Source organism: Electrona antarctica (assembly GCF_951216825.1).
Source record: "Electrona antarctica genome assembly, chromosome: 16".
Taxonomy (NCBI): domain Eukaryota; kingdom Metazoa; phylum Chordata; class Actinopteri; order Myctophiformes; family Myctophidae; genus Electrona; species Electrona antarctica.
The window spans coordinates 28,110,191-28,133,055 of NC_136797.1; the positions used below are offsets into that span (position 1 = coordinate 28,110,191).

General features: G+C 41.3%; 1 protein-coding gene across 2 annotated transcripts; it reads left to right on the top strand.

Moving 5' to 3' along the window:
- The first annotated feature begins 268 nt into the window (after positions 1-268).
- On the top strand, positions 269-21,580 carry klhl8 (kelch-like family member 8). 2 transcript variants are annotated; one of them, XM_079525172.1, is made up of 12 exons: positions 269-368; positions 5,817-6,036; positions 7,831-7,892; positions 8,694-8,859; positions 9,079-9,399; positions 10,570-10,756; positions 11,182-11,325; positions 12,808-12,919; positions 13,294-13,462; positions 13,978-14,137; positions 15,050-15,251; positions 17,928-21,580. In XM_079525172.1, the coding sequence occupies exons 2-12, from the start codon at positions 5,839-5,841 to the stop codon at positions 18,049-18,051; spliced, it is 1,845 nt and encodes a 614-aa protein (XP_079381298.1). In that variant the 5' UTR covers positions 269-368; positions 5,817-5,838; the 3' UTR covers positions 18,052-21,580. The 2 variants fall into 2 exon arrangements, with proteins under 2 accessions (XP_079381298.1, XP_079381299.1); XM_079525173.1 differs by lacking the exon at positions 269-368 and adding an exon at positions 645-723.
- Positions 21,581-22,865: the final 1,285 nt, after the last annotated feature.

Genomic DNA, 22,865 nt, shown 5'->3' on the forward strand with positions numbered 1-22,865 from the left:
ATTTATATTAAGTAAATGTACTGGTACATATAAAATATAAATAAATAAAAATCGTCCTCCCTCTCTGCCCTCGGAGACCTCCTCAGTTTATTATATTTGATTGAATACTCTATTTTCTGTTCTGTCTAAATAAAGCAATGTGTGTGTATTTAATTTAATTTAATTCCACTTTGATGTAGTCTCTCTAGTAATAATTCAACAGCTGCTTGTTACTATTGTGAAACTACAATACCCACAAAGCATAAGCAAACGACTACAAACTTCCAGTGGCAGATACTCTCGTCCGTTTGGGATCTACTGTGCATAACGTTACACCTCCGGCTGTGAATGAAAGTCACATTTGTTTTTCTCCTTTGCTGCGACATGAGGTAACAAATGGCCATGTTTCATTTAGTGAAACGATGTAACATTCCAATTGTAAATAACATTGTTTTCATTTCAAAATGCGTAATTTTTTATTCTCGTGTGGGTGGCAGCAGCTACCGTTAGCTAACTAGCTAACTAACGTTTACACGTCGGCACGTCTGCTACTGAATTGCTGGGTTTAGCAGACGAACACCTGCGTCGAATGGCTTTGTAATTTAATTTACGACAGTGCTTGCAAGTGGGTTTCATTTGTGTGTGGATGTTTTCACGTGAGACTTCAGAGAAAGGCATCGGCTGTGTTTACATTGAGTGCACTTGGGACTACTCGGGTCTGGTTTTACCGGGGCTGCAGATCCGGTAAGCGGATACGGAAACGGCCCACGTACGTGCATGCATGTGTGTGTAGAAATGACCGGATACAGTAGTCGGGCTCTAGACCAGATCTGAGCACGAAGAAGTAAATAGAAACCGGGATTTAAAGCCTGGTTCCATATTATGCAGGCTGCAGCACCAACTTGATAAGTTATAACATGCAGCACGCCTGCAAAAAAATAAATCAACTGTTGACGTGTTACATGTTTCATGTTGTCAAACTCTTTCACGGCTATAAATAACCGTAACAATGTTACTATCTTACTCAGTGGTTTAAAATAGTTCTGGTAACACACGCACACCACCACAACGCGTGGTGTTCAATTCACATGCATTGCCACTGATGTGCTCAGTGTTAAAGCTGCAATCCGCAAGTTTAATTCTAGCCCCGGGGTTTGAACCACACATCAACTCTGCTAAGAATCGCCGGATTTGCTTGATTCTAATTTATGTGTTATGGATACACTAATCTCAGGCTCGATCAAAGATAATTAGCTTATTATTGGCTTTGGACAGTACCAGCAGGTGTCCAGTCCTACCCAATACCAGGGTCTACATTTCTCAAGAGTGGGGAGTCTACTCAGTCCACCTTCCACCCCTGCCCACTTCGACAGGCTGGAATGGCTTAGGGTCGACGACAGAGTACAGCATCTTGCAATGGGTCTGGTCCACAAGATTCGATACACCACCAAGATACCCATGTACCTGTCTAGATACTTCCTTAATGTTAACGAAGTCCACACCCACAACACCAGAGGGAGTGCAACGAACCATGTACAACCCAGATTCGGCACAAACAAGGGACTAAATTCTTTTCGCTCCTATGCCACCAAAATGTGGAACGCCCTACCAACTGTCATTAAGACATGCGAATCCCTTGACTCCTTCAAAACCGCTCTCAAAGGGCACCTACGGATGGCTGCAATTCGAAACTGGCCCCCGTAAAATCTGAATCCCCCCCGCCCCCCCCCTTTTTTCCCCTCACTGTATATATTTCTTTTCCCTTTTTACCTCCTTTTTGATGAATTCCTGTTCTGTCTATAGAAGTGTCTATTTGTACGTCTCTAAATGTTTTGATGATTTGAACATGGTGGACCCTATTGGAAACAAGTGTAATGCTTAATTGGGTCGTCCACTCACAGTTAACAGCCTTTGTATTGAGTTTGTGCTTGAAATGTACTGTAATTCTGCAAACTGTTAATAAATTCTTCAATCAATCAATCAAACTGGGCTCCGTTCTTTTGGCAAATCTAGAACTTCCTGTTTGAGAGCTAGCAAATTTAAGACATCCGGTCGCTTTCAGAATAAAAGCGTGGTTAATTAAATAGTGTCCAGTGTCCACTTTAGTTGACTTTAGTCTGGAAATGGGACATCTTTTTATGTTTCACCTCGCTGTATGGCGTGCCAATTTTTGTTTTACACCTCTGCTGCTTAGCGGACAGTGTGGTGTTGTAGAGGAGGTCTCCACGGACATGTGCGTATGTCACACTAGTCGATACATAGCAGGGATTTTTGTCCAGTGTCCACTTTAGTTGACTTTAGTCTGGAAATGGGACATTTTTTTATGTTTCACCTCGCTGTATGGCGTGCCAATTTTTGTTTTACACCTCTGCTGCTTAGCGGACAGTGTGGTGTTGTAGAGGAGGTCTCCCCGGACATGTGCATATGTCACACTAGTCGATACATAGCAGGGATTTTTGTCCAGTGTCCACTTTATAACGTCCATGCACTCCAGTGAATAGCATTTATCCATTTAGATAACTTTTTAATTACTTATTTTTACACAGAAACATAATGTGTGTCTTATAGCATCATATAGCATCATTTAAATGCTTCATTTGTAGTTTTAATGTGCAAATTAAACTTTTTTTCAATACTCTAGAGGGTACTCTTATTTTGAAGAGATCGTCCACCGGAAGTCTTATATTTGCTCACTTAGATTTGCCAAAAGAACAGTGCCCAACCACTGCAGGTGTGCTGCTACCCAGGCTACACCATTTAATTACATCTAATGTTATAAATAACGTTTTTAACTATTAGTTGTGGATACTCTAGCAGCTTAAATTTAATTTGCAGTGTTGTTGTAACCAAATGGACCCATAATATAGGCTACTATATCTCACATGCTGAGGCCACCTATGCATTCATGAAGTTTTATGTGGCCACTGGCCAACGTTATTACACTCTCTCGTACATTACATTTTTGATTTACTTATTGTTGTCATTGCCTGTCCCAACTTAGCAGTGTATTGATGTAGTTATAATTATAGATGTCAGCCAAACTAAATCAGGCCTGGCCTGTGGCCAAGCAATTAAATAATGCTTTTTATGGTGCATTTATTTACTGAGGGATGGAAGCGGATGGGCATACCTGCAGATGGAGTAAAGAGGAGCAAGTTAAAATGTCATTTCAGTAATCGCCGGCGTGTGTGAAATAAACTCTACAAAGCAATGGGCCTGGCAAATGCAGATGATTCACCATGTACACATGTTTGAAACCCAGGGGTGCATGCCATGGGTGGCAGCATGGCGCATGGGTAAAGCATATATATAAAAATCACACCCGTGTGGTGCAACTACACATTTATTGTTATAGTTACTGTACATTAGAACCAGCTATAAAGATTTATATAGAGATTGATTCACTCTGATTCACTCTGACGTGATATCTGTGATGTCAGTGACGTCACATACTAACCATAGCAACCATGCTCGTTTTTGGTTGCTAACCATAGCAACCATGCTCGTTTTTTTGGTACGAACAAACACGGGTACAAAGCCAGTTGTTGGAGTGGTTTGCACCACTCAAAAATATATAGATGCCTCATTGGTCGCTGCAGTTCGTTGGATCGACCCGTCTCCAACGGGAGGAGAAAGTCTGGCGGAAGTGCTGACGTCACGCCGCGTCACTGCCACTCAAGTGACTACTTACTGGCCAATCACAGCGCGTCTTTTCAGGGACATTGCCAAAGCAAGTGCCACTGGGAAAGAGGGAGTTGCGCCTCTGATTGGCCTACCGAACCTCCGCTTCCATTACGTACCCGGAAGCTTGGCAAGCTTCCGCTTTGCTTTCGCTATGCTTTGCAAGGAATCTCGGGAATGCTTGCCTCCATGTTGCCTTCCCTCGAGAGACGAATGTCACAGAGCCGAAGGAGGCGTCTACCTTTTTATGTCTATGGGAAAAAGCACCAGGTTTTAATCCAGCTGGGCCAAGCATCTATGCACACATAAATGGCTGTGTTTAGAGGGATGGAAGCGGGGGTGGGAGGGTGATCTTTGTCGCTCTGCTAGTGATTCCTGCTGGATGTGGTGGCACCGGTCAGTGGGGGTTTGAGGAGTCCCACCCTCCTGGTGGGGACTCACTGGCAGGTGAGCCACTAGCCAGGGCAGTGGTTCTCAACCTTTTCAGGCCGTGCCCCCCAAAATAATCATCTGAACTGGGGACCTCTCCCACCCTGACAAACACAAGTGTACTTGAGGCATTACATTTTGTTTTTTGACTATGTTCCACAGGTAATTATTGTGGGCGAGGAAAAAATAATACAAAAATATCTATAAGCTATATAGTTTATAGTATAGTTTGTTTGACTACTTTTGATGCAGTCTTTCCATTTCATTTTATTATTATATTTTAGGTATTAAAAAGATCTTGTTATAAGTCCTTTTGTCACTTTACTGTCTGTCATCTGGGAAACCCACAATAAATCATGTGGCGACCTACAGGTTGAGAACCACTGCACTAGGGTACAATAACAGTCACAACACAAATTGAGAGGAAAAAAGAACAAATTGGCTGCTCTTAAAAAAAAAAACTATTTGCCAAAGGATATGCCATTGATTGAAGCATGACATTTTAAAGCTAAGAACAAGATATTTCCTTGGAAGTTGGATGTGGAAGAGATCATGACAAAATGACTGATTGCTCCTCTGTGCACATCCATATTGTGGAATTTTGCATGATTAGCGGAATCTCCTGTTAGCCAGGAAGTGGGAACATAATTATGAAACACATACCAACCATAGCAAAATGAAACATTGTTGATATTTGCCTTGTCTTTCTGTTAGAAAGTTTTAGTCTACTTGCAATTGAGTAGTTGTGCTACACGCTGATATTTCAGTTTAGACTCATTCACTAATTTGGCTGGATCAAGATCCAATTATATCGGTTAGTGTCTAACTACAGTGTATAGCATTGTGCATTCTGTATGATAAAATACCTTTTCTATTTTTAAATATATTGTTTCAATAAAGGGCCGTGACAAATAAACAATACAGATTGATGCTTCGAATTTACTGTGAAAAATAGACCTGGTTTCAAAAATATATTCTCGCTTTATTGCCCCTTAATATTTGTGTTCTATGTTGCGAATTAATCACAGGAAATACACGCTCCTTGTGTGAAAATGAATATCCCCACTGCATGTTAAATAATATAATTATGATTCCATCACTTTTAGTTGTATTTGTAACCGTACATTTGCTCATGTGGAATTTATGCTCTGCGTTTTACCCATCCTAACCTAATTAGGAGCAAGTGGAGCCTAAATGTCCTCTCTCCGTATAGCTGAGTGGACTAACGATGAGGAGGTGATACACTGAGCCTATTCACAGACAGAAATGGAAAGTAGGGAGACCCTACACACTATCTGTAAGGTGTGGGTGGAGTTTAGCCCCCTGGCTCCTGGCTTTCAGATGCTCAGTGTGCAGAAGCTGCACAGATTCTCCATCAGACTCAACAATTATTGGTTGGATGTTTAACTATATGGCATGGATTCCCCTGTACTGTCAGCAGTGGGCTATAGCTACTGTAGCGTTGCATATGTTTTGTATGTGACTGAGGTCATTCCTTTTTTCCACATTGCATTATGCATTAATGTACTTTTGAGGGAGTCGATCAGGAAGTGAAACTGAGAGGGAGGTAATTGCAGACCAAACTTGTTCAGCTGGTAAATAATCTGTGTGTCCCTTTTACTAATATCCCCTGTGTTTGCCGTATTAAGGTCTCTGAATAGCCCCATCATGGCCTACTAACATTGGTCATCACTTTTGTAAGATTGTTCTCTTATCTTCCTGTCCAGGTGTTGGGTGCTGTAGACTGCTATGGCACCAGGCGACGTGGTGCCAGACCATGCCAAGCAGCTGAAATCCAAGGAGAAGCGGCTTGGCTGCAGGCCCTCAAAGGGGGATTGTGAGCCTGATGGTTCCTTTGTGTTTGAGGCCCATGAGGCCTGGAAGGACTTCCACAACTCTCTCAGGCAGTTCTACGAGGTCGGAGAGCTGTGTGATGTCACCCTGAAGGTAAGGCCCTCGTTCTGCTCACAGGGAAAGAGACATTTGTGTCTGAATTACTGTAGCTTTTGATGCATATTTATATGGGACAATTACCTCTATGATGTTTTATTTATTATACTGGTGTGCCAATAATCACGATAACGCACACCCTCCTGTGTAATATTGCTTAAATTAAATGTAGTTGTGTGTTTGTGTGTCACGTTAAGTATGATGGGCCCTTGCCTACTTTCATATTGCATTTATGCAATCCGAATAGGATTATAAAAGGGGCATACGTTTTTTTGAACTGACTTTGATTCTTTTGACTTTTGAACTGACATTTCCATGGTAACTTTGCATTTTTGGAACATGTGGGAACAATTGATACAAACATGATCACGGCATTACTGAATCTGATTATAATTTTTTTCCCATCTCTATTTCTTTTTTTCTCTTCAAATTAATCTGATTTCACACGTCTACTGTATATTTCAGTTGGGAGAACTAATTAGTAAGGACAGACTTTTTTAAAATAAATACTTAAAGACCTGTGACTAGGGGTGTAACTATAATAGTAATTGCATTAAAAAAAACCTGCACTATCCACATGTTTTCACGCAGATTTAATTTCTTTGTTAAATAGTTACTGTATCGTCCATGTATCGTCAAACATGTATCGTGATACGTATCGTATAGCTGTTAAAATGTATCGTTTACACAGAAGGAATCACAGAAACATTCACAATCCTACCAGTTTCACTAGCAAGGCTGCCATGGTTAAAGGTCCTAGCGTTATGGGATGACGCTTCCAGTCATAATCATATAAACAATTAAACATGGTAGATGGGACTCTGGGAAACCTGCTGCCATTCCTCAGGTTCCACTATCTGGCCTGCATTTCTATAGCTCAAGGACCAACAGTGGTCCTTGAGGGCGTTCCAGGTGTTCCCCACTCCCCAGCCAAATAATGGAGAGTTGGTAACCAAATGGACTCATATGGATATTTAACTCTTGAGAGTGTAAAATGAAACAAAAGTTAAATTATTGTTAAACTGCTTAGTTTACAAGAAGTTTGAGAAAGTAGAAGAATTGTCATTTTGATCAATGTTTGCCTGTTATCTCTCCTAATGGTACCAGTTTTGGGTCTGAGATGCTGAATCTCGTCAAATGGTGGTCCGTGGCTCAAATGGCAAATCTAATGGACCTTGATGTGAAAGGGGTTGAAAACCACTGCTATGGCGCCTTTCATCCAAAGCACTTCCACAATGTGTAGTCAATTCATTTCAAATGTAGTATAGTGCCAAATCACAAGTTGTTTCAAGACGCTTTACATCATGGATGGACCCAGGAAGAACTGATTAACTGGTCACATGCATCATCATCATGTTATATTGGCACCATGCCACCTTGGCCGAGGTCTGTGCTCTGCTCTGCACATTTGCTAGTTAAACTATGATAAAGAACTTCTGTAATAAAATAAACAAACTTGGTAAACTGCTTTAAAAAAGCATGTTGAGAGTGAGACTCCTTTGACTTTAGGAAAGAAATGTGGTGAATATAGGGACACATTAATTTATTTACATATTTATTTACATATATTTATCATTTTTCAGTATAACATGAATTGTTAAATTCGCAACGTTTTCATAGTTACCTTAAAATATCCTAATGTTACTGCAGAAATGGTGGAACCGCCTGAGACTTTCAGGGGCTGGAGCGAAGCTTACAACTCTAACGACATAAGGACACAAAATGATTAAAATGTTTTATGTGAACAAGTTAGCAATCAGTTTTCCATACGTTTCTGTCTCTGATTTGTAGGTGGGCAGTAAGCTGATACCATGTCACAAGCTGGTGCTGGCCTGTGTCATCCCATACTTCAGGTGCATTTCATTTTCATTGTTTAGTCACTGTCCTCTTGTTTTTTATATTGTAGTGGTAATTTAATCTATAGTGGTCAGGAGGTGCACGCACATCCAAGAAAATTCAACGGGTGCTCGAACAAAGGAGATAAACCAAAGAGAAAGAGGACGTATGCACTCCGTTTTGAATGCTCCCCAAAATAATTATTTATTACCAAAGCGGGAAAAAAACACATTTTTAAGAAAAGAAAATAATAACCTGTAAATCAGTGATGTGGCAGTGAACATGGAAGTTTAAGTTTGTTTGTGTCAGAATATAGACATTCGTCAGGAGTGTAGTAGATTTCTTAGTACTAGTAAAGCTATTGGTGAGGTTGTGCGATGCACGATTATAAAAGACCGGAATCAACAATGTGTGTGGATTGAAAAACTGGATTGAAAAACAGTGAACCATTTTTAAGGACAAAAATATCTTGTAACAGAATTTATTGGAAACCGTAAGCTTAGGTTCTGTTTAGAGTAGCACTAGTCGTTATCTAAGTCCCATTAGGGTCATGTTCCTATCAGAGATGTTTGAGTTTTCGTAGTCTTTGTCTGAGAGACTGTTGGTCCCATCAGGGCCATGTTCCTATCAGAGATGTTTGAGTTTTCGTAGTCTTTGTCTGAGAGACTGTTGGTCCCATCAGGGTCATGTTCCTATCAGAGATGTTTGAGTTTTCGTAGTCTTTGTCTGAGAGACTGTTGGTCCCATCAGGGCCATGTTCCTATCAGAGATGTTTGAGTTTTCGTAGTCTTTGTCTGAGAGACTGTTGGTCCCATCAGGGCCATGTTCCTATCAGAGATGTCAGAAGCCAAGCAGCAGCTGATTGAGATCAAGGACTTTGACGGTGATGCCATCCAGGACCTCGTGCACTTTGCCTACTCCTCTAGACTCACTCTAACTGTTGACAACGTCCAGCCGCTGCTCTATGCTGCCTGCATCCTTCAGGTGACACAATATACATGCAAACAAGATTCGTGAGGCCCTCTCGCCTCACTCTCCTCTCTCGCTCTCCCTCCTTTGTCATGTGACAAACAAATAATAATGAATTGTATTTGCTGCGGCTGCATTGCTTACTAGCCTGCCATCTGCTGTAGATTTTAATCTGAAGTGGAAAATCAGCCTAGTGTTTTCATGCGCCTTGCAATTGTGGTCTGATTCCTTTAGGTTGAACTGGTGGCGCGTGCCTGTTGTGAATATATGAAGGCCCATTTCCACCCCACCAACTGCCTGGCGGTGCGCACGTTTGCCGAGAGCCATAACCGTGTGGATCTAATGGACATGGCCGACCGCTATGCCTGCGAGCACTTCTGCGAGGTGGTGCAGTGTGAGGATTTCCCGTCTGTGTCGCCGCAGCACCTGCGCACGCTGCTGTCCTCCAGCGACCTCAACATCCACACAGAGACACAGGTGTACAATGCAGCAGTCAAGTGGTTGAGAGCCAACCCACAGCACCATAAGGCCTGGCTGGACCAGATAATGTCTCAGGTTAGAGAAACGTCTGCCTGCCTGCCTGCCTGCCTGCTTGCTATATAAATCAAATAACACCCCTAACAATATTTTTGCCGAAATACCTCATCAATATTGTAACGATAATATTGTATTGTGACAATACTATAATGCATTATTATTTTTCAAGCTATCTTTTGCATCAGAATGTTTTTAAAGATTTATGCAAAGATATCTAATCTCATCATGATATCGATACAGAGCTAATCAGATCATAGTCAAGGTTGACAGTGGGGGACCGCATGTAATTCAGACAGGGCATTAGTCCAACATGCGTCCGCATGTCGTACTAGCGTCTGCTCCCGTGCGACTGCATGTAATTCAGAAAGGGCATTAGTCCAACATGCGTCCGCATGTCGTACTAGCGTCTGCTCCCGTGCGACTGCATGTAATTCAGACAGGGCATTAGTCCGACATGCGTCCACATGTCGTACTAGCGTCTGCTCCCGTGCGACTGCATGTAATTCAGACAGGGCATTAGTCCAACATGCGTCCACATGTCGTACTAGCGTCTGCTCCCGTGCGACTGCATGTAATTCAGACAGGGCATTAGTCCGACATGCGTCCACATGTCGTACTAGCGTCTGCTCCCGTGCTTGCGGTTATGGTTAGGTTAGGAGATGAGGTTTAGTGATGGGAGATTAATCGGTCAACACATCGTTATTGGCCGATATTTTCCTTAAACCAATATATCTGAAATCGATATCTGTAAAATAATATATCTGTTTTAGCAGATATTTTAATTTATTTTATAATAATTATGTTGAAAAATGTATCAAAGCCTTAAAAAGCCTTTTGTGATGATGAAGACTATTATATCAGTTATATCATTGCTTTCTGTGGGAGCTTTCAAAGGAGTCAACAAGTTGGAACATTTTAAAATATGTTGGGATATGGGCTAACATTTCAATAATGGTTCATCCCTAGTTTTGGAATAAAAAGGCATTGCTTTTATCAAATTCAGTGTTTATAAGCCTTTTTCAGAATGGCCCAAATTATTATGTTTTATACAGAATGAGATCATATCGAAATGTCTCATCCTTGTGTGTCCATACACATCCTAGTGTGTATGCATGTGTATGACTTTATTACTGTATTATGGATGTGCAAGCATAATTACTATTATTGAATTGTCAATTTCCCCTTCAGGTGCGCCTCCCCCTGCTTCCAGTGGAATTCCTGACGGGGACGGTGGCCAAGGAAGAGATTATTAAAGGTAATCTCAACTGTCGGGACCTTCTGGACGAGGCCAGGAACTACCACCTCCACATCTGCAACAAGGTGGTGCCTGACTTTGAGTATTCGATCCGCACTACACCCAGGAAACACACTGCAGGTAGGACTCACAAGGTGGAGTTTGGCTTTACTACATTTGATCATCATGTGACATTCATTGTGCTAACATTTTGTTATTTAGTTCCTGATGTAATAAAGCATTTTATTTTTCTTGAGACAAAAACACGTTGGGAGTTTGGGTTCTGCATAAAGGTTTTTAGTACCTTTTTATTTAATATTTTCCTTTAAATTCATGCAGATAAGAAAATCTAATTGCTCATGGCTAATATCTACACACCTAAAAAAACAAATAACTTAGATCTTGTTACTGTGCACAATGCCAATCACATCTAAGAAGTTGCTCCCACGAACACAACACACCTAAAAGGAGGGGTGGGCTCGAATGTGTGTTTTATTTTAGTCTGAAGTGAATATTGTTTTCGCTTACTGTACCTTCTCTTTGTTTTCTTGGGAATGTCACCTCAGGTGTGCTGTTCTGTGTGGGCGGCCGAGGTGGATCGGGTGACCCGTTCCGCAGCATCGAGTGCTACTCCATCACCAAGAACAGCTGGTTCTTTGGCCCCGAGATGAACAGCAGACGACGCCATGTAGGAGTGATTTCTGTAGGAGGTGAGAAGAGATAGGAAATATAGGTCATAGCAGTGTCGTCCATTTTGTACCATGTATTAACAACATGGATATATCGACAGGAAATGTAAAACATCAATGTGTCTGTATTCCTCACTACAAGTAGACCATATGCCCGTTTTGAAAATTCGTAGGTAGTTTGTTTAGTAAATTCTTTGCAACAGGGCTTCAAACCTAGCCTGGTGAAACCACTCCCCCTGCTGGACAACATTTGCATTCTGCCAGCAGGGAGAGTCTGGGAACTCTCAGGCAGAGAGGATGTACTCCGGTCCAATTCTGGCCGGAGCGATATGTGGCTGTATGGGGCCGCTAGAGGCGGGATCGACGCGAGACTTATGACATATTGAAGCGCTGCCACAGCGCAAATGTAAACACAAACTAACGGGACTACAACTCGAAATTATTATGGAGATATCGTTTCTGCTTGAGAGATCCCAGATGCAGGCAGGAGGAGGGAACAGGTGAACTCAATACTGCGGCAATCTGGCAAAGTCAGGTTACTTCAAACCCCCTTCCCATGAAAAAGCACATCCAATGTCCATCCTTGTGTCTAATTTATTTGTCATACCACTATTAATGTATATATATATATTTATTTAATCCTACTAATCCGAGTAAAATGTAGTGTATCTCAAAACATTCTAACATACATTTTCAACATTTGCTGCAGATATTTCCAGGCTATTTCATGCCACTGTAGAAATGTTACATTGTTTGTAATCACAAGCACCCTCTAGTTAGTGGATGCAAATTTGATATTGATCCTTTTTATTTCAGACTGTAAAATGGAATACTTATGAGAGTTCTACCTTGTGTGACAGTGAGGTTTGACAGTGAGGGTTTTAGATCTGCATGACTTTTAAGTAGCTTTAGGAGAATGTCATTAGTCCTGCCTGGCCAGACTGTTGCTTGCCACAATATTCAAGTGCTTCTCCGGTCATACAGTCTTGACTCCGGAGCAAGGAAGCTCTGAAAATGATTATGGGTGAAACTTCCGTCGTGCAAATGTATCCTAATATAAATAGACACCATCAAAGCATATATAGCTTGGGGCCGGGCCTCGCGGTCCGGGCACTTGCCTGGCTGCTAATCCAGCCTGACAGTGTGCCGCGTGTTCGACGACCTTTTCTGCGTATCACTTCCCATCTCTCTCCCCCCATTTCCTGTCAGCTTTCTGTACAAAATCAAATCAAATCAAATAAAGGCAAAAAAAAAAAGAAGCTTGCTGCATAGCAGAAATGAAAATTGCAAAATAAAATGGTAAGAGTGTTTTTTAAATATATTTTCGTGAACGGAAATGACGGAACAGATGCCAGCTTCCTGCTTCGGATTTCGGGAGATGTAGTTCCAGAACTTCCAGACTCTACATAGCATCCAGAGATTGTGGAATAGTTGTCTGGCTACACGAGACTACAATGTCACGGAATGTTGACACAATGTTGAAACGTTGGAATCTTTCCTCAGGGAAGGTGTATGCGGTCGGGGGCCATGATGGAAGTGAACACCTTGGAAACATGGAGATGTTCGACCCCCTCACTAATAAGTGGATGATGAAAGCCTCCATGAACACAAAGAGGTCATTTGGCTATGACTAATACACCATATATTTTTAATGTTTTAATGAACAAACTTAGCCATAGTTTATACTTCGAAATACAACAGTGTTGGGTGAAAATAGCTGATCTACAAGCTCAGAATGCGTCTCTCCGCTATGCAATTGTGAGCTTGTAGATCCACGATTTTTGGTGCTTTGGAAAAGAATGGAAGCGTTTTCACCTATAATATGCACAAAATAGGTACATTTAGAAATGTTAAATAATGTTTAATTGTCAGAAGTGTTCAACATAATGATTGTAACATATCTACCATACTGCATGCCTTTGTATTTATTCTTACTTTTGTTATTTTTTAGATCATTTGCTGATGTAGCATTTGCTGTGTGTTTCTTAGAAGGGGCATAGCATTGGCAGCCCTTGGAGGTCCTATATATGCTATTGGAGGTTTGGATGACAATTCCTGCTTCAATGATGTGGAACGTTATGACATTGAAAGCGACCGCTGGAGTGCTGTTGCTTCCATGAACTCACCTAGAGGAGGGGTTGGCTCTGTAGCCTTGGGGGTAAGAAACAACAGAACAATGTTCATCTACTCTGTATTAGTGTATTCATATACATGTTGTACTACATACAGTATATACTTGCCCGGCGTTGCTGGGGTTGTTGTGTTCATTCAGGTTTTGGTACCTAGCATTACCGGGTTATTGCATGATTGAAATACCCCCCTCCCTCTCTCATCTTCATCTGCTCCCCCCTCTCCATCTCTCCTAACCCTCTCCCTTTCTCTCGTGCTGATTGAGCTCTGGTCTTAAATGGGAGTTTCGTGCTGGAAGGCTTTCTCACCTTTACTTGCAGTTGTTTAGTCCTCATAAAAGTGGTCCAGTTGTTATCTCCCGGTCTGATGATAACAGCCAATGTGCCAAGTATAAAAATGCCCCTGCTTTACACCGAGGATCATAACATTATTGTTTTACAACCGCAATCATCCAGCCATCGTGTTTCTATACTGCAATAATTGATGTAATTGTTATGCGGATTTACTCAGCACGTAACAACATCAAACCTCTCATCCTGCCAGGATCACGTGTACGCAGTGGGGGGGAATGATGGCGTGGCCTCCCTATCTAGTGTGGAGCGCTTCGATCCCCACCTCAACAAGTGGACAGAGGTCAAGGAGATGGGCCAGCGGCGGGCCGGAAACGGAGTCAGCAAACTCAATGGCTGCCTCTATGTCGTGGGTGAGACGAGACGTACTGACTGAAATGGATCACAATGAATCACTTGGATTCAAAAACGAGCATGTTAATCGCCTCGGCATGTATGAGCTTGGAGATAAAAAAAAACATGTTTGTGCAAATCTTTTAATTATATAATGTTTTTAAAGCAAACATTTTAACTCAAATCTTGGCTTCTGGGTCCCTGGAACAACGTATTTTGAGATGGGGGTCCGCAGCCAAATACATATAACTTTTGGGGTCCTTGACATTAAAAGGTTTGAGCACCACTGATACAGTATTTACACATTTCTAGAATGGGCCTCAGGTCTTTAATGGGTTAACGTGGTTAAGTCAGCCAGGTCACATGTCTTCCAGCTCCATGCTGTCTGATTTTTATACTTTTATAGCAAAACAAGAATGAGAAAAGTTCAGGTTTTGTAGTCAACTGGTTACTCATTACGGGCAATACAGGCAAAGAGACTTTTATTGTACCTCCTGAATTTGAGTCATTCAAGCCTCACAACAACTTATGGTATTTTGTGTTGTCAGCTACTGTACAGCTTTTATGGTTTACTTACATATGAACCCATATTCTGGATGAAATCTAGTCCTGGAATAACTACATAATCATGGCTTTGGATAGTATTCAGATCCCTTCAAGTGCAAATGTTTCCACAATTTGTTGAGTGACTCAATTTTAAATTGATTGCATTATTGACACCAATCTGCTACATTTCCCCATCATAACAAAGCAACAATACGATAGATACAATTTTAAAAAAGCTTATTTTTACATGTTACTAATTTCATGTTTAGATTTTTATAATCTTTAGATTTCTTTGTTCCACTTGCGGTGTTGAATGACAACACCATTATATCCTCCCTTGCATCGTTTTCACACTTGACTTGTTTTATGGTCTTGTTTTTCTGAAGGTGGTTTTGATGACAACTCACCGCTGAGCTCTGTGGAGTGTTTTGACCCCCGGCAGCACCGCTGGGAGTATGTGTCAGAACTGACCACTCCGCGTGGTGGCGTAGGGGTGGCCACTGTCATGGGCAGGGTGTTTGCTGTCGGAGGACACAATGGGAACATCTACCTGAACACAGTGGAGGCCTTTGAACCTCGCATGAACAGGTGAGGACAACAAAGGCTTTGTTCAGGGTCAGAATATCAAGTTTGTGTCCAGACTTGAACACATTTCAGGAATCAGATTTGAAAGCCACTTGAATGTGGTACAAAACTGATGTGGGGCTTTTTTGCCATTCAGATTTAATAAAACAAAACTATCTGGATATGCCAAACCTACAGGATCAAAACCACAAAGGGACCAGGGAGGAAGACTATAGGATATGCATTGTTGTTTAGGCTGTAAATTGATTTATGATAGTTGAGTGCAACTTATTTTTTTAACATTGTTTATTAGGTTTTTACAGCAGAAAAACGTCATACATAGCATTAACATGTATGGACACCTTCCCTCAAGGAGTGCGACTTTTATTTGAGAATTGAACTTGAGTCAGTCGACCTGTTCTGTGCAGCAGCTAGATAAGAGGACACAAGGTTTTATTTTTTTCCCCCCTTTTTCTCCCCCAAATTAGTCAATTATGCCAATTGATTCCTCCCCACACACACTTCTGTGTTGTCACTACTGTCGTATTCTACTGACTTACTGAGGAGCCCCCACCGGGAGGACGTCCTACTCCTGGACCTCCCGCCCAAAACTCCCCGCTGACGGGTGCCTCCCCATCCTGTGGGATTACGTGCAATGTCCAATATCACCCTCCCTGCCCCGGCTTTACCACTGCGCCAGTGTTGATTTCGTCGACTAATTCTATGACGAAAAATGTTCGTCGACTACCCTTTTTCACTGATGAAAACCAAGTGGAAACTAAATGAAAACTAAGCTATGATGACTAAAACTAAGACTGACAATTTCGTCAACAAATAAAAGTCATTTTACATTTGGTTGCACTGCAACGCGTTATACGTCATTGTACACTTGGTTGCACTGCGACGCGCTGTGAGCTTGTAGATCGGCTATTTTGAGCAAGTGTAAAATCAGTCATGACGGCATCAAGACCTGCCAAAATACATTTTAGTCGACTAAATCAACTAGATTTAGTCGACTAAAATCCTATATTTGGTCGACTAAAACTAGACTAACTAAAACATTTCAGGTGACTAAAATGTGACTAAAAGTAAATGAAAACTATTCAAGAGACTATGGCCCTCATTTATCAACCGTGCGTACGCCAAAATATGGGTGTACGCCGAAATTACCGCAATTTTCGGCATTTACGATTTGCGCCAAAGATTGAAAATGATCTTGTGCCAAGACAAAACTCACGTCTGGTCGGGAGCTGTCGTACGCTTTGTCCTCACCTGTTTTTCTGTCGTAGAACAGCGGAGCAGCATTGTTTGACCAGCTGAGAGGCTGTCACAGGCATCGAAACATATGTATTCACTCCTAAAATGTTTATATAAAACTGTATAGGTGTATATATGGGCTAAATACATATAAGATGTGTCTTTGTGTCATATGAAATTAGTAGGAGATTTCCAACTTTACAAGTAATTATCGCGCAATTAAAAACAATGTTGCAAGTTAGATGCTTAAGCCATTTAAACAGTGTTTTGCATGAGCGCATACATGCGAGGATTTGGGCTGTCTGTGCTGAAATATTTCCATGACGGGACGTTGGAGAGTACTATAGGCTAGTGCAGTGCTGCAGCTGCGGAGAGTCCCAACGTGGTAGCCTACTGTAGCCTAATCTACAGCAGGCCGATGTCTTTCTGGAGTTACGGTATGTGCAATCTCCTCCTCGTTTAATAAACCCGACGCGTCGCTCGAATGCCAAATGTACCGTGTCAGCGCACGTGGGAACCGCATCGGAGATATAGGTAGGCTACCCAGCCAGCCCACCACCACCAGTGCCCAGCCACTGCAGCGACTGCGAGGCAATCTAAATAGTCTGTCGAACGTGCGGTGCATGGTCAGTTGGTCACGGTCACGGACGGACCACAGTGATAGAGAGAGACAGACAGACAGGACAGGAGGAGCACCTATGCAAAACAGCAGCCTGTGTGTGCCTATTTGTTATTTAATTCATGGTTCACAGGTTCAGGTTTTCGTTCACCAATATATCTTGTATATTAAATTAAAAAGACTTTAATAATTTAATATACAACTAACAACACACAGTGACAGTTGCTTGCAAATTGCTATATGTGCGTGCGTGCGTGCGGGGGGGGTGATGCGGGCAGCAAGGGAAGCGAAGCGAGAGGAGAAACAGACAGCGTAGTCCTACAGCTTTATTTAATTCATGCAGGTTTATTTATTTAAGATACAACAAGTTGCTTGTGCGTGCGTCTGTGTGTGTGTGTGTGTGTGTGTGTGTGTGTGTGTATGGGAGGGGGCAAGCGAGTGAAACTTTTATTTTCCTGTAACCATGGTTTCCAGGTCGTATTGCAGTTGTTCATGTCGCAAAAACGAGGGCGAGGCTTGATTTTATAGGGCGTGCCAGATTGATTTCAGCCGTCACATTTATCACTGCTAGGAATGAAATTAGGAAGAAACAGCTGTCTGCGATCACTTTGTAAATGCCGACCCGACGTGGGTGTACTACGAATCCTACACTCGAATTTGGGGCAGATTTTACACTCGATTGATAAATGAGGGCCTATGACTAAAACTAAAATCGCTGTCAAACTGAACACTGCGCCACCCAAGCACCTATATAAGACACATAAGATAATGTTATGTCTTTCCTCCTGAGAGCCTTCCCCCGTTGCTTGTGTGTTTTCCTCCAGGTGGGAGCTGGTGGGTTCAGTATCCCACTGCCGTGCCGGGGCCGGCGTGGCCGTTTGCGAGTCGCACATCAGCCAAATCAGGGATGTCGGCCAGGGCTCCAGCAACGCGGTCAACTGCATGTGATCCACGACTGCGTCTCCCCAACGTGACGTGACTTGCCTTGTCAGTCACCACCAGATCCGAGCTGCCTGCGACCCCAACCGATTCACAAGCACTTGAACCCAACCAAGGCCCTTATCCATCCCCTCGTCCCCTTGTTAATATTGTCCACACTGTCACTAAGAGTTAAAGCTGCATTGTGTGATATTTCCTGATTATTATTTAATTTTTTCAAGGCCTGAAAATAATATGCAATGTATGAAGGTTTCATGGAGACGAAACGCAACCGACCAATATGTGCATGTGCCGGCCCGTCCATGTTACTCATTTCCATCCTTTCTTTTTTTGTCTGTGTTTGTGTGCAACATTTTTAGTTGCCAATTATGTTTTCCCAATGTAATCACCTGCCAACGAGGAGCCCCCATCATGAGGACATATTGCTCCTGGACAAACGCACTGTTCCTCCTCATAAACGACTTTTTGTCAAATATACGAAAGCTGTGACAATCTATTTAAACATATGACTGAACTCTACAGATACAGACACCGTTAACGGGCAGACATGAGGTAAAAGTTGAAAAGGCGTGAACTCTGAGCAGCATGCTTATCAATGTGGGGGAAATCCAGGCGTTAAACGTCTCCCCCTAGATGTCCCAAAGTAGTCCCAGCCAGGACAACTTATCCTTGATCACACCCATGCTTTCCACTACTACATTACTGTTGGATTGTCCTGCTCAAGATGACTTCTGGCTGCACTTCAGCTGGAATTACCGTTACTTAGATTTGTATCTGTGCCATAAGTAATGCCCAATTTAATTGATGGATGTATCAATTGCCTACCTTCAGTGTTGATTTCCGTCGACTAATACTATGACGAAAAATGTTCGTCGACTACCTTTATCACTGACGAAAACTAAATGACAACTAAAACTAAGACTAAATATATTGACAATTTTGTCAACAAATAAAAACTAGACTAAAATGTTAGGAATGGACTAGTGGATAAGAGATCCAGTATAAGTAAAAGACAAGTCATTTTACACTTAGTAGCATGCTGAAAATAGTAGATCTACACACTCACAATTCGTCGCAACGTGTTGTGAGCTTGTAGATCTGCTAAGTGTAAAATTAGGCATTAGGACGCCATCAAGGCCCGCCAAAATACATTACAAATCTTACGATATTTAGTCGAGACTAAAACTAGACTAACACTAAAATGTGACTAAAACTAAATGAAAACTATTCAAGAGACTGACTAATGTGCTGTCAAAATCAATACTGCATGACAACTAAGTGGAAACAGCCTCCTGTTAGTAGCTCTACGTTTGTCTCTTTTTGGCTGCCAACAGTGTGGCGGGTGCTTTTTGTGATGAGGGGTGCTGCTGGGGGGCCTGAGTGGGACCTACAGGGAAGCGAGAGAGCTGGCTTGTTGTTGTGGAAAAACAACGGCTTGTTATTACACTTATTTTCAGCCATTGGTCAGGGACAGGATCACGTATCACACAATGCAGATTCTTAACCCCTGTGTCCCTAATTTGGGCAAGACAACATTATAGGCAAAAATGTTTCCGATGTTTGAGAATTATTTGAAAATAATCAGATCTACAAGGTCACAACACTTGTGCCACACGTTCAAGACCTTGTAGATCAGCTGTTTTTGCCTTTGTTTTTGTTTTTTTTTACATAAAGTCGACATTTTGAAAATTGGGCTTAAGTGGTTTAACATCATGGATATCAAGTATCAACACTTGCTGTTTCACGCCCATAGAGTAGTTAATCTGCACAGACTGTGGGATATTCTCTTTTATTTACTGGCTATAATGTGCACATCTGACAGACCCGAAGGCTTCCAAGAAAAGGACATTTAAAAGTTATTCTTTGTGATATTTGCATTTCAGTGATGTGTTGGTACTGTATTACCTTTTATTTAATCACATTGATGTAGTTTAATTTAAGGGAAAATGAGTGTAATATTGTGAGGGAGGATAAGTAAGGATTCAGCATTCACAGCACTAGTTGCAGTATAAAGCATAAAGCTGAATTCTATAATAGGCCAGTATGAAAGCTTTTCATTTTCAAGGACTGCTTGAGCCTGTCTGAAGATTGCACTTTTGTGTTTCAGTTGTTTTCGTTATGCTAGGGAAGCTCAACGTAGGGGAGGGGGGGGGGGGGGAATAATTGAAAAGACTTCACTAGACTAGTCTCTCAAGCCAGACCATGTTCCACAATCTCTAAATGCCTTGGAGAGTCTGTAATTCAGCCCCTGATAACAGGAAGCTAGTGGTCTAGTTAATGTTCAAATATTTGTTAATTGAGTTCCCAGGATTATTTGTGTCCGCCAAAAACGGGGATGGGGGCGGTACCTCTGTTTTCACTACTTATTCTTAGAGCTAGAGTCACAGTACTGTTGGGCCGAAGCATTTAAAATGTGTGGCAAGCAACAAGTCTGTCTTGAGAGACCCTGATCGCTACACTTACATGGTTCTTTGCAGTGTGGCGTGTGGAACACTTAACATTTCCCTAAGGCGTGTTTGACCTACATTAGATCTTTGTTACATCTCCGTTTTCAAAGTTCCTTTCATTCGCATTTATTTCAGGATATACAAAGACATCGGGAAAGGTATTTGAACTGTTCTGAGTGGGGAATCCAAACCCTCATCAGTAGTTCTAATTGACATTGGCTGGATCATATCCCAGCAGTTTTGTTATAGCTGGCTGTTGCCTCTAATTGCGATTCAACAATCCTTCCTGGCTGACTGGAACAGCCAAACAGTCACTGGATGTGTGAGGACTTTGCTGCATGGGAATGTTTGTGCTGCAGTGCAGGTGCCAAAACGTGCAGAGTTTGACTAGGAAAAACTCCGAGCTGTTGGTGTGCAATTGAGATCTGGTTAATTTCTCGTTTCTTCTGAAACGTGAGCTTGTTGAAATGCTCAGGAGCACAACTATAACTCTTGAAAAAATAGGATTCAACATTCAGCTCCGTGATCCACAGTAGGATCTATCCAAGCTGACAGGGAATGATTTTCATATTCACAATTTGTGAGATGATAGCTGGACTGTCAGAAATACTTCTCAAGAGTGCTCAGATGTGTACACGTTTAGACTGAGATTAGACTGCCAAATGGTTCAAATATATTTTAATATATTTTAGTATATATATGGAGTTTTGTATCATAAAACAAGTGTATTTGGTGTTGTTCTTTTCTACATTGTGTAATCCATTGCTGTGCACTATTTTCCTAGAATAGATCATGAGGTGGAAGTATATTTTTGTCCTGAATGGAGAATTTGAAGCTATTTTCAGATATCCACATTAATATCTGCATATTTTAGGCATTGAGGCTGAAAATAACTTGTTAAACTATTTTGCCTCTGGTAACTCCAAATTAAGTCATTTTAAATTACTCTAATGTTTTCTAGAATATATAGTTTTGAAAAACACACCAAGATATGACTTGCATTGTTTACATTTGGAGGTCTGTAGAACAAAGGCAAAAAAAAGAAAAACTAGTTATTTCACCCTTTGTGTTCTTCCATAATTAAAGCAGCACTATGTAACATTACTCTTCTACCCCGGATTTGAACCAGTACTGACATTTCTACCATTGAACTAATGGAGCCTGCCTGCTTGCTCAATCTTGACCATCAGGTTAAACTTTGTCAGATCCTGTGTCTAGACACGACACTATAATCTAAATGTCTCAAGAGCAGGGAGACAAAAAATACAAGTTATAGTGTATTAACATACTCTACCATACAGATTGGACCAAATTAAAATGTATTCATTAAAAAGGTTACATAGTGCCGCTTTAATGCTAGTGCAATCTTTCTACTTGATATACCATTTTTACACCAGAATTTATTTGCCAACTTTGATGTGAGAATGTGTAAGTCTTTTGTAAAATTGTTATGCTGTATTTTGTGTTGTTCACCTTTGACTGCTTAAGAGCATGCTGTTAATTTCCATTACATTGATATACATTGGTTTAATAAAGTTAAGTATTGGCCAAAAGGTGTGTTACCTTTTCAAATTTTAGGAACATGTAAGACCTCCATGATAGTACCTACTGCCGTACTAAGTCCTGAGATGCACTGTTAATTTTGTTGACTACAACTATGACGAAAAATGTTTTCCTTTTTCATTGACAAAAACTAAGAAAATATATTGACAATTTCATCAACAAATGAAAAACTAAAATGTTAGGGAGGGAATTGTGGAGAAGAGATCCAGTTCAACTAAAAGACAAGTCATTTTATGTTTGGTTGCACTCAGGTGTTGCACTTGATGAAGATCAAGACTTTGGGCACCCGCTAGCCAAGTGGTCCAGGTGCAACTGGTGCATGCCAAATGCAGTATAGGCTTTGGCCTTGGCGTTGAGTGTTCGAGTCCCGTTCATGACAACCATTGCTGCGTCTCTCTCCCCTTCTCTCCCTCTTTCCTGTCAGTCTTCACTTGATACTAAAGGCAGAAAAGGCTAAAACAAATCTTTAAAAAATAAATATCAAGACTTTGACACAAGGCACCACCAAAATACTTTTTTGTCGACAAAATTAACTAGATTTATTTAGTTTACTAAAACCACATATTTAGTCGACTCAAACTAAAACATTTCAGATGACTAAAATATGACTGTAACTACTACATCAAAATTTGCTGTCACAATCAACAATTGAATGTCTGCCGTGAACTATTTTATTGTTCATTTCTACAATATGATTTTAATTAAGTTTTATATGTTTTGTAAAGTTAAAAAGTAACAATTAACAGGCAGAGAGTTGGTTGTATAAACCATACTGGCATGTGGCTGTTATGAGGACCAGTTCCTGCGTTTGGA

Coding starts and splice junctions, on each gene's coding strand:
- klhl8 (XM_079525172.1), top strand. CDS start 5,839: ATGGCACCAGGCGACGTGGTGCCAGACCATGCCAAGCAGCTGAAATCC. Junction 8,860..9,078: donor ATGCTGCCTGCATCCTTCAG/GTGACACAATAT, acceptor TGATTCCTTTAG/GTTGAACTGGTGGCGCGTGC. Junction 9,400..10,569: donor TGGACCAGATAATGTCTCAG/GTTAGAGAAACG, acceptor TTTCCCCTTCAG/GTGCGCCTCCCCCTGCTTCC.